Raw genomic sequence first — 13058 nt, 5'->3', positions numbered from 1 at the left:
GCATGTGAACTACTATGCGGGAATGGTCAATCACGTGTAAACATGCAGTTTTATTTTCAAAGACTTGGCTTGGCTCGACTTGGCTAGAGTGAAAAAAACTTTCTGTGCATGGCCGAAAGTACATGTATAAGAAGCCCGGGAAAGTGCTGTAACTCTTGTAATATAATTTAGCATGCTAGGAAGCAGTCATCGCGGGAGTGCAGGCTTGACAAACACAACATTACGTGTTTGTATTTAGAACTTCACTTTTCCTTAGTGCTGTGTTACACTGACGTAAAATCGCTATCGTGATCACATTCATTGTTTGCAGCATGTCTTCTTAAGACAGCATAATCGCCGCAAATCGAAAAATTCTGATTATAAATGTTCTACGGTGTTTCCCATATTACCATTCTGTGATTACGAGCTCTGATCGGTAAGCTTTCTGTTGCACTCAAGGAAACCGGCACCATAAATATTGGTTGTGGGTCCCTTTAAACCTGCACGCACGAAAAAAAAAGGGGGGGTGCTGTTATAAATGCACGAATTATTGAACACACAACGCGAACGCGTAGATATCTGTTCCTTCATAATTATTTAACTGTGGTATATGCACGAGGTCATTCAAAAAAGAAACAAAATCACAGCATATCCACGGAGTGAATGATGATGAGTGGGGCGAAGTGTCTGTCAACCCGTTCATGCTTCCGTCCGTGCATCCGTCTGTACTCTGTCCTTTCATCCGTCCGTGCGTCTGTCTGTCCATCCATCTAGTGAACACCCCAAGTACCACCATCTTGCATCATGTCATCACATATTCATCATATACAAGTACCGCCATCCAGTGGACATCCTAAGGACTAAGCGAAAGGTGGATACTACGATGACATGGGATGTAGGACCCATGGCATAAAAAGGTTCACCCCTAAAAAAAAAAAAAAAGCCTTAGTGATAAGCGTAGCGTAGCAATCAAACACAGCTTTCTTTCTTTTTTCTTTTTGAGTGCAGTGCTATGAAGTTCTCTCATTATGTACGAAAAGAGTATTCTTTTTCGACAATTACAGCTGTTGCAGCTAAGAATGAAGGTTCACACGCCCGATAAAGCAATGTTACGATTTTTTACCTTGGAATGCACTCTAGGCGTGAAATCCTTCCGAGGAATAGCTCAAAGGCACGCTTGTTTCTGCGCGTTATCACTTGGGAATCAATACATGTGCACTTTTGGCCCATTGCCATAGTTCCTGGGGCACCCAGGAACACAACACAGGCCCATGTTGCACGAACTTGCAGTTGTCGCGATGCTATGCATTTCACGCAAAATGTCGCATCGTTTATTAACAGGTGTATGCCCAAAAAAGAATGCACAATGACACAAAAAATTGAGCAAGAACACACGGCACGAGGAACACAAATTGAAGCACACACGCATTGACTGGACTGTTGGCGTGACGTGTAGCACAAGGGGGGGGGGAATAGGACGTGAATAGGCTTGAAGAACTTTTAGAGGGTGTTGGCGCAGGGCTCATGTGCTCATGTTTCTTTTTTGTTGTTGTTGTACTCGGGTAGCTAGCCATGTTTAACAAAAAAAGCACTCTAGATCTCACCTCGTTTGGCACTCTGTGAATCTAGAAGTGCAACTGGGTGGTATTTAACCCTTTCAGAATAAGTAGTCATTGGGGTGTACTCGAGCCAACAGGCTTTGCAGCCGTCATATGTGGGTCGTTAACTACTCTTTTCAACAGCAAAAACAATATGCAAAATTTTGTCACCACTCCTTCAAATTTGCACCTATCATTTCATTGGTTGCTGCATCTTCCTCAATTGAACCCTCCTTGTGAGCGTCCAGGTTTCTGTTCTGTAGATAAGCACGGGCAGGATGCAGCTGCTATACGTTTTTCTCGCAAGTGGAAGTACCATTCATAATCTGTGTACCCCATTTTTATTTGTCTACTCACCTCACTGTTGGGCTCTGCAGTTACTGCCTGTCCTGAGTGGACTGTTCTCTGCTGAAACTGTTGCACATTATCTCCTCTAGGATAAACAGCGCTGAATGAGGGTACCAAGGAAAGGCACTGGCCACGGGGCTGACTAACAGTCTGCAGATCCTCCACCACATTCACAAGGAAGCAGAAAAGCAAGAAAGCAAACAAGTAAAGAAGGTCAAGCAACAAAAGTGCTCATTGGGGCAGAAATGTCAGCTCCTGCGGAAAGGAGACGCACGCATTCATTGCAGTATTTTGACTAGAAAGTTGAATTTTTAAACATTGACTGGTAGCTGCAGTTATTACAGTGAAGAGACAGTTGACTATATCAAGTATTTTTATAGACTCGATTTGCATGTCATAAGCACACCGCCCTGTTTGTCCAACATAATATCGAGTCACAGGAAAGGGGAATATTATACGCAATGTCATCACAGAAATCAACAAACTTCGGCCAATGCTTCTCGCAACAGTTTTTTTTTGGTCTCTATTTCTTGATATACCTGCTGACATACGCTACCGAGCTTATATCTGGCAGAGAGCAACGCCATAACGCCTGCCCTGTTGGCCACTTTCTTAAGGGGACAGAATAAGCAACAATATTAGAGAATTTTTTTCTTTTTGCATTACTTGAAAGCTGCAGCCTTTTCTGAACCAGAATCAGTAGTTTGTGTGAGGAAGATGTTTTTTTCTAAAGATGACATACTGTATTTCAAAACTTGTGCAGTGGCATGCCATGCCACCCTTCTTGCATAGCAAGGGATTTCTTGCAGTTCAAGCATCATAGCCGTACGGAAAAGTTAGAGTTTGTAATCTGGAGGGTATTTGGCGCATTCAGAAACAAATGGGCCCAGAACTGCGAAAATGAAAAAAAAGCTGAGGCATCAAGCTGCCTGTTGGAACATCTGTATCTTCCCGTGGACGTCTTAGTGGTGTCATCATTGGCAAGCACCAAAAATATTATCATTCAGCCATTCAAAGAAGTAGAGCCAGTTTGGAGGACATGCAAAAAACTCGGGCCACATATTTTCACATGGCATCAAAGGATACCAATCCATCCCACAGCCTTTGCCCGAAGGACGCCGAAACTTGGTGTAAAGCCTATTCGAATGGGCAATCATTCATTCACAAATAACACCTTCCAACATCTATTCAGCTGTTAACCCAAATTATCCGGAACTAGCTCATCCAGAAATTTCTTAAGTTCCTCCTTGGGAAAATTCAGAACTAAGCTTTTGCAAATATTCAAGTGCTTTCAATATTTGAAGGAATAGTAGAGTATTTAAATTTAAATTTGCTGTGATTTAAATTTAAATTATTGATCCACAGTGAACAAATAAATTTATATTAGTCCGCATGTAGCCCCCTGTAAAGGTGTTTTCACTGCAGTGTGGAGTTCTAAGCTATGAAAGCATTCATTCAAGAGAAATACGCTCTGCTGCGAAGCATCACTTCAAATTTAAAGGGGCCCTGCAACACTTTCTGAAAATGGTGAGAAAACGCTGCCGATCGGTAGTTGAGGCTACTGAGAACACAGGAGCCACATATTATAGCGCAGCACGTGGCCTGCAATTCACAATAAATGCTCGAAGTCGGCTACAGATTGCTCTCTTCTCTCAGGAAATTACGCTACAAGCTCAGCAATCACTCGTCACAGCCATTGATAGTGCACTCAGTAGTCACTGTGGCCGCCGGGGGAAGCCGCGACCTGTCCATGCGTATGTGCGCAATCGCACTGGAAAGCTGCATATTCGAAAAAAAAAAAAAAAGAGTGCTCAAAGTCACGAGGCACACGTGATGTATCTTCTTTGCCCATGCTATCCCTTTCTGCTTAGCTTCCAGCACTTTTGTCGGGACGACAGAAAAGAGAAAGATATTCCAACATGCGACAAATCTTAGTACCTCCGCTAAAAGTTTTCCATCGGTGTGTTTGTGAGGCAATAAGTTTTTTAGTGGCTCCAAGGCTACTTGAAGAGGTTTTGCAGGGCACTTTAAAATGAACATGTTACCCTCAAATGAATTCATCATTTTTTTCAAGTATAAAAGCTTGTTATGCCGGCTTATATGCTCCAAGTATAATAAATTTTAATATGGAATGTATTTTAAGATTATCACTTACATCCACCAAAAGTCAAATCCTGCTACTACTCAAATTTGTTTTGACTTCCTCTGAACAAAAAGAAAGGCATTATCATAAAGGCATTATTTCATTTTTAAAGAATTATACTGCAGGTTAGTTTGATCATATGTATGCCCATTTTGTTATATGTCAAATATACTATTCAAATTCGATTTGAAGTTGTTTTACCAAAATCACTATTAGCTTTGAACCTAAAATTCACTCTTCGCACGAGCCTACTTGAAACCCTAACAAATCGTTGAACTGTCATGTGGGGGAGCTCACTCCGAAAAAATGTTTTCCTCAGACACAGACAATAAAAATATCCATTCTTGATGCTGTGCTCACTTTTACTTATGGCACTATAGCTCGCGTAAATGTGCTCAACTCTTTTGTAGTTTCGCCAGGACACTGCACAGTGTAGGGACTACGCACCTGTGTCGACAGTACTTTGCATGCCAGGCAAGATGTTTAAACACGAAAAGAAAAAAATGATATTGGTGATGAGCACCTGGCTGGTGCCTATTCAACGGGCTTCATCAATTAGCTTTAATTACATTGTACTGTTGAAATGATGCACATTTATTTTAACCTTAAATGTGTTTATCTCAAAACATGCTTTTTTTTGTACTTATGCTCCTTTATCTCACCAACCATATTATTTAAAATAATAGATTTCGGCCAATATTTGGATAAAATAGCAGAAAATCTGCTAAAGCGGAATTATTGTTGTATGAGAACGTGTACTTCTTCAACACATCTAATAGCTATGACTAAGTGGTAATTAAGTACCTGAAGTAAAAAAATTATAAAAAATTAGTGTTACAATTTTCAGTGCTAAATCTGCTTCAGTAAACAGGAATGGCATACAATCAAAATTATTACAAGTGAGTTCTGGAAAAACCTGCAAGGTGGCGGAAAGGTTAAAAATGAAAAAGAAGGCTACCACTCGTTTGTAGCACAATGCCACAAGAAAATATATTTAGATTTCTGAGAGGGAAAAGCCTCACATAATTTGCTGGTTTTTTACTACAATAAAAGTAAAATAGTTACTGGAGGGGGGAGTACCCTTACGGTTATGGAGAAAAATATCCATAAACTTTATTGTAAAATACATACACTGTTTCCTTAAAGAGCACAAGTAGACTACTGAGAACTGAAAACAACTAATTGTCTAGAGTCTGCTGAAAATTGTCACCTGGCTGCTTCCCATTGCATTTCGCATCAGCATTTCACTAAAGCCACATGCTCAAAATAACCATGATTGCCAAGCTGTCGTGATGGCATAAATCATTTTAAACATTTCTTTTCCGCATAGATGAGCTTTCACTTATACTTTTGAAATGCATTTTTCTAATGATCCATTTTTGGGCAACTTATTGAGTCTAGACATCATGTTTTCATGTTTTTCGTTCTTCTTATAGCCAGACCATTATGAAATTTTACCCAGATATTCTTATCATGTAAAGGGCAGAAGTATCTCCTTTAAAATTTTATATCGCCTGTAGAATTATTATGAACCTAAAGGAAGCAATTAGTATAGACTGAAAATTCTAAGAATTTTCAAATTAAAATTTTATTTGTTCACTAAAATGTCTTATGTGCACTTTCTTGATAGATACACTTTCTTGATTTACATTCTACAATTAATGTGGAGCAATGTTAGCCTATAATGTCTCAGAATCAGAAAATGTTTATAGCATAAAAAGTTTGTCCGAGATGAATCTTACTTTACGCTCTGCCATGGCGCAAAACAGGGGTGGAACAGTTGTGCCAATCGGACACTATTCCCCATTTTTGCACCATACTACGCCAAAATGCCGACCAGCCTAAAAATTATCGCAAGTGCACTAATGTCTCCAAAGCAAGCGGAACTTGCTTTTGAGACATTAACCTTAAACCACGGTGTAAGTTATATACTCCTTAAGTGAGAACACTCAATTAGTAACAATCGGGCACGTAGGTAAGGGGGGGCCCAAAGGGGTCCCCCCCCCCCTCCCGAGATTCGTCTAGTCGGCCAATAATGCCCTAGTGAAGAGACACAAGTACAAGTAGTGGCATACACATTGAAACAAATAAAAAGCAAACGCAATTTAAGGAACTCCGTACAGGAAAGAAAGACATTCGAGCAACTCACAAGCCTACGACTACATGCTCTCTACATATTGCCAAGGGCCGTCCACCGAGCGAAACAGCCGAAGGATGTAAAGGTGAGGAAGTTGATGATGAAATCTCACCTCTGCCACCAGTTGTGAAGGGTAGGAGGAGGTCGATGGTAGGTACGACGATGGGCATCTTTACGGTAGTTGGTTTCCCGCCGTCGTCCGCATAGCCGATCTTCGCCAGTGAGAGAACGCGTTAAGATAGGTAGAACGAAGGTTTATTTACATGATAAATGAAAGATAGGAACTGTACAGGGATCCAGAAGATCCCGCATTATGTACAACAGAGATTCAGTGCATGATTCAGCACACAATTCAGCTCAAAATTCAGCGACCATTTTACAAAATGCTTAGGCTTTTATAGCCCGCCGTCTCCTTTACACCAAGATCCGAAGAAGGCGGTGAGTACTCTTGCCACAAATCAGGTGACGAAGTCTCAATGGTTCAATGGGAGCACGAGTGCACCGCACAATGACGCACCCGGCCCCCGCCTTGAAGGCGCCACAGGGCGATGAGGTAGAGCCCGAAGAGGGAAGGTTTAGCTCCTCTGGGGAGATGGCTGCTAACCTGAACGTCAGCAGCGGTCCATGCTGCTTTCAGCTTGAGGCAGTACAAATGCTCGATCCCTGAGAACGGCTCCTTCGACGTCTTCCCACGTTTTCAGACTGACGGTGCTTTGCGATGGCCTCGCGTAGATGGCAATAGCCGAGTCGAGAGGTTGACCTAATGAGACCCCCCACAGTGGCGCCGTCCCCCCCGCTGTTCGAGCCCGTTCAACAAAAGGCTTGCTCGCGAAGCTTTCGTTGAGACCCGACTGCTTCTTGGAACGTCTACAGGACAGCGTCTTGCAGACTGGGCGCCAATAAGTTGAAAGCCTCCCGAGTAGACCGGCCTACGCACAATGGTGTCTGCCTAGATGAATTGCCGAGCCAAACAAAACAAGGCACTCTATACACAGAGGGCCTGTAAAAAGGAATTTGAGTACAAAATACGACGGCTTCGACGACCCATTAACCCATCTTGCCCCACTCGCGCCTATGTGAACCCCACGATCCTTTGTCCGCTGCCTCTGTTTTCGGCCAGGCACCCGCGTGGGGGAAAGAGTAAACAGTGTAAACAATTTGTACGGTGCGGACACACACCTGTTGAATAAGTCGTTGTGCGAGTGTTTACTTATTCGTCTATTGCTCGCCTACGGAAGCGGAACTTGCTTATCACTCTTGGGAAAGTTGGCAGACGACCGCAGTTGTTAATTGCGTCGTAATACGTGGCGCAGTGGTGGGAAACCTGCGCCAACCTGCTCCGAATCGGAAATTACTGCGCCATAAGGCTTCAAAAAAGTAATTTTTGTCTTGTTTGTGCCATAGCTGTGCCACAAGGTTGTTTTGTAACTGGAAGTAATGTTGACAGCATGCATATGAGTGAATATTACGTGACTGTCGCCATCTTGTACACTTGTGCTGCTACATTTGCGTGCAGTTGTGCAACTGGAAGCGCACGGAATCGGCCGATCAACAATTCACCCTTCCGTGTGATTGAGGTGGTGCCTTTTCTGGTGAACCCTGGTAAAGAACGAAGGTGATGTGGCGAATATCGAAAAGTGCACCAGTATGACATTAGGGATAAAACCCTACGTGTGAGGCACCGCGCTGCTTTAAGCCTACTGCCCACTTGTAATAGCTGGCACGCCTGAGCACGTCGATAGCTGCCGCCTCGAGTGTTATATGGTACCGTGTTTAGCGTGCACCGCCTTAAAAAAAATGAAAGTAGCTCGCCGTTGCAGAGTTGAACATTGTGGATCGCGGGCACCGAGACAGCAAGTGTAGGGCTGGTAGCCACACTGCATGCTTTCATAGGGCGACAACCCAAACGCGCCTCAGTCCATAGCCAGAATCACTAGAGCATCGCTTGCAGAAAGCTCACATCATCGTGTCAACATAATAGCTTTCTCGCTGCATCTGTGCGCTGTCTGAAGCGGAGTGGGCGCAAGCGGCTTGGTACGCCAAATAAGTGAAGCACTGCACGCTACTAGCCAGTAGACTACCGGCTCCTTGTGACCGTGCCGCGTCTCAAAAAAGCTGTGTCTGTTTTCGCTAAGTAGCAGATCAAGGCACACATTTATTGCGGACAGACGCTTATGTCTGTTTCGTCGTTATGTCGGTCACTGCATCGACTGCATATCCTGGACTCCGCAGTAGTTCCGATATGCTCCTTGATGTCATCACCGCATGTCATCGGACGGCGGTGCAAGAAGGCCAATCATTTCTGAAATTTGGCGAATGAAAAGAAATTGCTGTGTGGTGGGCACTTTAGGCAATATTTGCTGTGGCATTGTATTTATTCCTTTTTTAGCAGCGATGGTGCACCTAGAGTTGCAAATGAATACTCGGCAGTTATTGCATACTATGTTTAGGGCGCAGTTAGCAGCATTCTCAGCGCATTTGTACGTATTAACGAGATTTTACTGTAGAAAGCTTCTAGCGTGTCTGGAGGGGGTGCATAGGCATGCAGGTAGCCTAATTGTTGGTGCAATATCCTTCACTGTTTTATGTCACCGCTTTTGTATATGATCCAGCTTTTATTTTTTGTGCCTATTTTGTCGGCTTGCTTCTTCTATATAAATGATTACATAAACAGAGGGAACATTAAGCTAAATGAAAGCCAAGTTTTCTTCCTTTGTATCAGAAAAAGCCTGTGCATACTCCAAGCACTGAGGTAGCTGCTCCAGAAGCAGACTATGCCTTCTCCAATGACTGCTCCGAAATGCTGGAAGGCATTCCCACCATTGTACGTGTGGTACTGCGTTGTTTGCGTTGCTATTAGAAAATAGCAACGTTCCTCATATCTGTGGTGGCTGAAACTTCTAGGGATGTCTATGAATTGCTCGGAGGTGGGGTGCTCAAAACCTGCAAAAACTCGCCCGCAGTACAATTTTTTTTACTCATTTACTGAAAGCCTTATGAGAAAGAGCGACGGAAGCAGTGGATCGCTGCCGTGCGTTAGGACAGACGAGCCGCTTCGACATTGTGAGAGTTAATGTGTTGCTTCATGTTTTCAAGTTTTTGTTCTGCGATAGCGGCACTCATTGGATGCGCTCTATTGTGTTGACACTGGTTATCGTAGTCTCAGCATGTGTTGGTTTGGTTCGACCGCCATGCAAGAGAAGTTCGGTCGCACATTTTAAATTATTTTCAGAAACAGCAATGCGGCAACCGTTGGCTTCAGAAAAAACAAGCAGTGATTTAGACATTGCATTTGTAATGAAAACAAATCGGATGTTCACCTCGAGCTTTACCTCAAATCTGTGCCTTGTTATGCTGGTCTGCGTGAAGCTTCTATCATACTCACCGGCATGACATTTCACTCCTCCTAGCTCCTTCGTTACCACGCCTATTCGTATTGATTGCCGGTGATCTTTACAGTCGATTTTGCCGTGTTGAATTTGTTTCTTGTGCGTTCAGCAGTTTCTAGTAATTGGTCCAGCCACTCAACTTTCAGAATGAATTTAAATTTGCCCGTTTTGGCAACGTAGTGTTTTATGACAAACCTCTGCGCCAACCATTGTGCGCTTGTTGCAGGGAAAATGCACTTGGTTGGTGAGCTCAACAAAAGTGCGTGCCCCTCGTGGTTATGCTAGAGTAACATCAAAGTTCTGTAATCAAAAGAATCTGTGCAAGTCGAACATTAATTAAAGGTGTCCACTTTGCCATCTGGCATTGTTGAGCAGCAATAATTGCCAGAAATTTGTGCCAGCTATTCAATAAAGAACTATTGATAAGAGTCTGGGAAGACTTATTCTACAAAAAAATATTTCCGAACATCTGCCGCATGTGTTACTGTAGAGGTCGCCGTCTCAGTCAATTTCCAGCAGCTTTGGTTTCGCTTGTATCATTATATCACACACAAAGCCGCTACTAGTATCACTAATCACTCTTACAGTGTAGGCGTCACGTCCTCATGGGTGTGCACCTGCGTTGCCGAAAACGCGCACCGCTCAAAACTGTCTTGCAACCACATCTCAATTGAGTAAGGAGGAGCTTAGAGTCCGAGGATGACAGCACCTCGGCTTGAAGTATTATGGCGACAATGTTTTGTGTCAGCATGAGACATGCACAGCTGTTCTTGGATTTGTTCTGTATACGGCCTGAAGTTGTCTCCACCTCCGCAAGTGCATAGTTGCTGACCTTTGTGCACAATGTTGGTTACGTGTGAGGTCCACACATCGCTGGCACGCTGTGTGCTGGCGCTGCCTGCAGAGCTTCTCGATCACGACAAGAAGGTCACCGGAGCATATCTTGACCTTGACTATGGAGCAGCGCAAAGCATTTGAGGAAAGCGCGATATTGTTCTTTTCTTTAATACAATGTGCAAGAATGCAGAGAAATATGCTTGGATGCTTATATTGGAACGCCAACCTATGTGGAGTGAGGTGGCTCATGGAAAGAGGTGATAAACTTTTCAGTGACTGCAGCAAGTGGGCATGTTTGAATTGAGTCACCCTTAGGTACTGTTCCACTTGGAAGAATTTTTCTAACATGTCGGTGCTCCGAGATATCTTGCGCAACAAGTTTGTCATTTTTATGATTATGCATGCAGGGCGCAATGGGATGAACAGTCATTGCTTGATTATCACCACCCATAACCATTTTCATGATCTTTGCCTGTGACCCATTGTCACGTTAAACGATGCACGTAATTGCCACGGCACATTGGGGCGGAGCTTTGCCCCAGTGCTGGCTGTCATGCATGCGCAATCGTGTAAACCACAATTAAGCATTGCAGCAGGATATCTCTGAGGATAGACTTTTTATAAAATTCTTGCGAGGGAAACATTGCATAAATGTGGCTGCCTCCACTTTTTCAGTTCGAACGCGCCCATTTGCTGCAGTCGCTAAAAAGTTTACTCTTAAACCTTAGTTAATTGGTTGACTGACAGTAATTATTGTCTCAATACAAAGGCAGTTTTTGTGTTCTTTCCAGTTCTGACTTCTAAGAAAACTAAAAAACATTGATTTTAAACACCCTTTATATACAGTAAAAAATTGTATTGCCCAAGGCTACAGATTAACGCAACTTTTTTTTTTTAAATCTCATTTCCTCCTTAAGGCTGTTTTAACTGACCTGTTGTTTTTAAGATTATATATTTTCTGTTGGATTATCGTACTTTAATTTATAAGTAGCCCTTCTTTTTCCTGTTTCAAACACGCCAATATTCTGACATGCTGCTTCAAAGATGCATTCTTTGGTTCATAGGCACATGTTTGTGCTGGAGTGTTTTGTTCACATTGATTCATTGTTATGGCGAACCTTGTTATGCTTTGCGTTCTTTATCAACATTTTTGTTCTTTTAGTATGTGCTCTTTATATTCATTTCCTTCATTGTATCTAGTAACTCTCCAAGTTCTTACTTTTTTATGTGTGTTGTAATACAAGTTTACCGGCTCCCCTCTGTAATGCCCTGAAATAAATAAATAAATGGCTAAAGAAAAAAAAAACAGAAAAAAACATGCACATGCAAGTTACACAGGATAGGAATGAAAGTCTGTTTGGATTTTCATCTTCTTTATTGAAGACATGAATGAAGGAACTTTATTCAGTCAATGCCATCACGGCGGGGTGCTCGTTCATTTTAATATTCCAAGTGCTCGAATGTTCGCACAAGCCTGCCGATGACAAATATACCTTTGCAGTAGCAACAATAAGGCATGCTGATTGTTCTTTTCAGGATGGAGATGAGGGCAAGGCTGTGATTGCTTTGCTCAGCTGCCACCACCACAATGGAAGGCGCCTCCTTCAAGAGCCTGCAGGAAGAGCTGGCTTTCTATCGAGAGCAGGCTGTCGAGTACAAGGCCAAGTGAGTGGTGATGCATGCAGGCTGTAAAGGCACTGGTGTAGGATGCTTACTTCACTCCTGGTCAGCGTGTGATACAGTTTCACATATCACCAGCTAGGTGCCATGTCGGAATACTATGCTTGGTAGATCTAGAGAACATGTTTTCTCCGGCACAACTCTTTGTTCACAGGGTACAGCAGCCTGGTTGTCGCAGTGCACTCTGACTCTGTGCTTTTATCTCTGGTGGGAGGGCTTGTCTGTACACACTCCTTGTTACTGTTCTTGGCTCGACCAACACCCACATTTAGGGTCTGAGCGTGCGATCCTCGTCGTTCACCTTGCTGCTGCTGTCGTGAGTGCAAGACAGCCTTCTGTCGGCAAGCGCTGAAGTGCTTTTCGAGAGAGAGTGAATGTTGCCCTACGGAAACATTCCCTCACCCACGAGAGACAACGTGCTGAGCAACTGTTATACAGGCACCGAATCTTGACCTGCTATGAAGCACCAGTGGTAGGTTTTTCTTGTAGTGATTAGATTAGCAGTGTGCAAGTTAACAAATAAAAGCGGAGGACTGCATCCTCCCCAGGTTTCACATGAGGAGAGCTGAAGTGTCTTTCAGTGCTTCTCTGTGGGGACATTTTATATAGCTGCATTTGCTTCTGTCCACTTCATTGGCTGTGCTTTTAATCCCGGGAGTAGTAGTTGGATGCCATAGTAGCGATGCTGTTTTTCTGCTGGCGTTCTTTTTCCTCACTCGCTGCCACAGCTACAGTGCGTGCTGGCCAGCACTCCCGTAGCTGAATGCACACCCAATGAAGTGGACAGATGACTCAGTAAGACGCTTGTGATTCGAAAGTGGTAGGCTCTGCTGGGAGAAAATTGTGTTTTCATCCTTTTTACTTATTATATTTACTACTGATAACATCCTCTTGGCACCGGCGTGAGGCAGATGCACATATCGGTCATATTTGATAAAATCCCATTT

General features: G+C 43.3%; 1 protein-coding gene across 12 annotated transcripts in view; it reads left to right on the top strand.

Annotated features, from left to right (window-relative positions):
• nudE (Nuclear distribution protein nudE) overlaps window positions 1–13058 on the top strand; it is a 253723-nt gene that overhangs the window by 14644 nt on the left and 226021 nt on the right. For 9 of the 12 annotated variants that reach the window (XM_075883362.1, XM_075883365.1, XM_075883358.1 and 6 more), the window contains one exon: window positions 11968–12096. The exons of 1 other annotated variant lie outside the window; for it this stretch is intronic. In XM_075883362.1, coding sequence (XP_075739477.1) covers window positions 12020–12096 — 77 coding nt within the window. In that variant the 5' untranslated portion in view covers window positions 11968–12019. Of the gene's footprint in view, window positions 1–2014; window positions 2139–11967; window positions 12097–13058 lie in introns of those variants that run through there. 2 more of the 12 variants (XM_075883359.1, XM_075883360.1) reach the window with 2 other exon arrangements.

Source organism: Rhipicephalus microplus, unplaced genomic scaffold (genome assembly GCF_043290135.1).
Source record: "Rhipicephalus microplus isolate Deutch F79 unplaced genomic scaffold, USDA_Rmic scaffold_16, whole genome shotgun sequence".
Lineage (NCBI taxonomy): Eukaryota > Metazoa > Arthropoda > Arachnida > Ixodida > Ixodidae > Rhipicephalus > Rhipicephalus microplus.
Note: the sequence above shows the minus strand (reverse complement) of the source record. Positions and strands in the feature narration are given on the sequence as shown.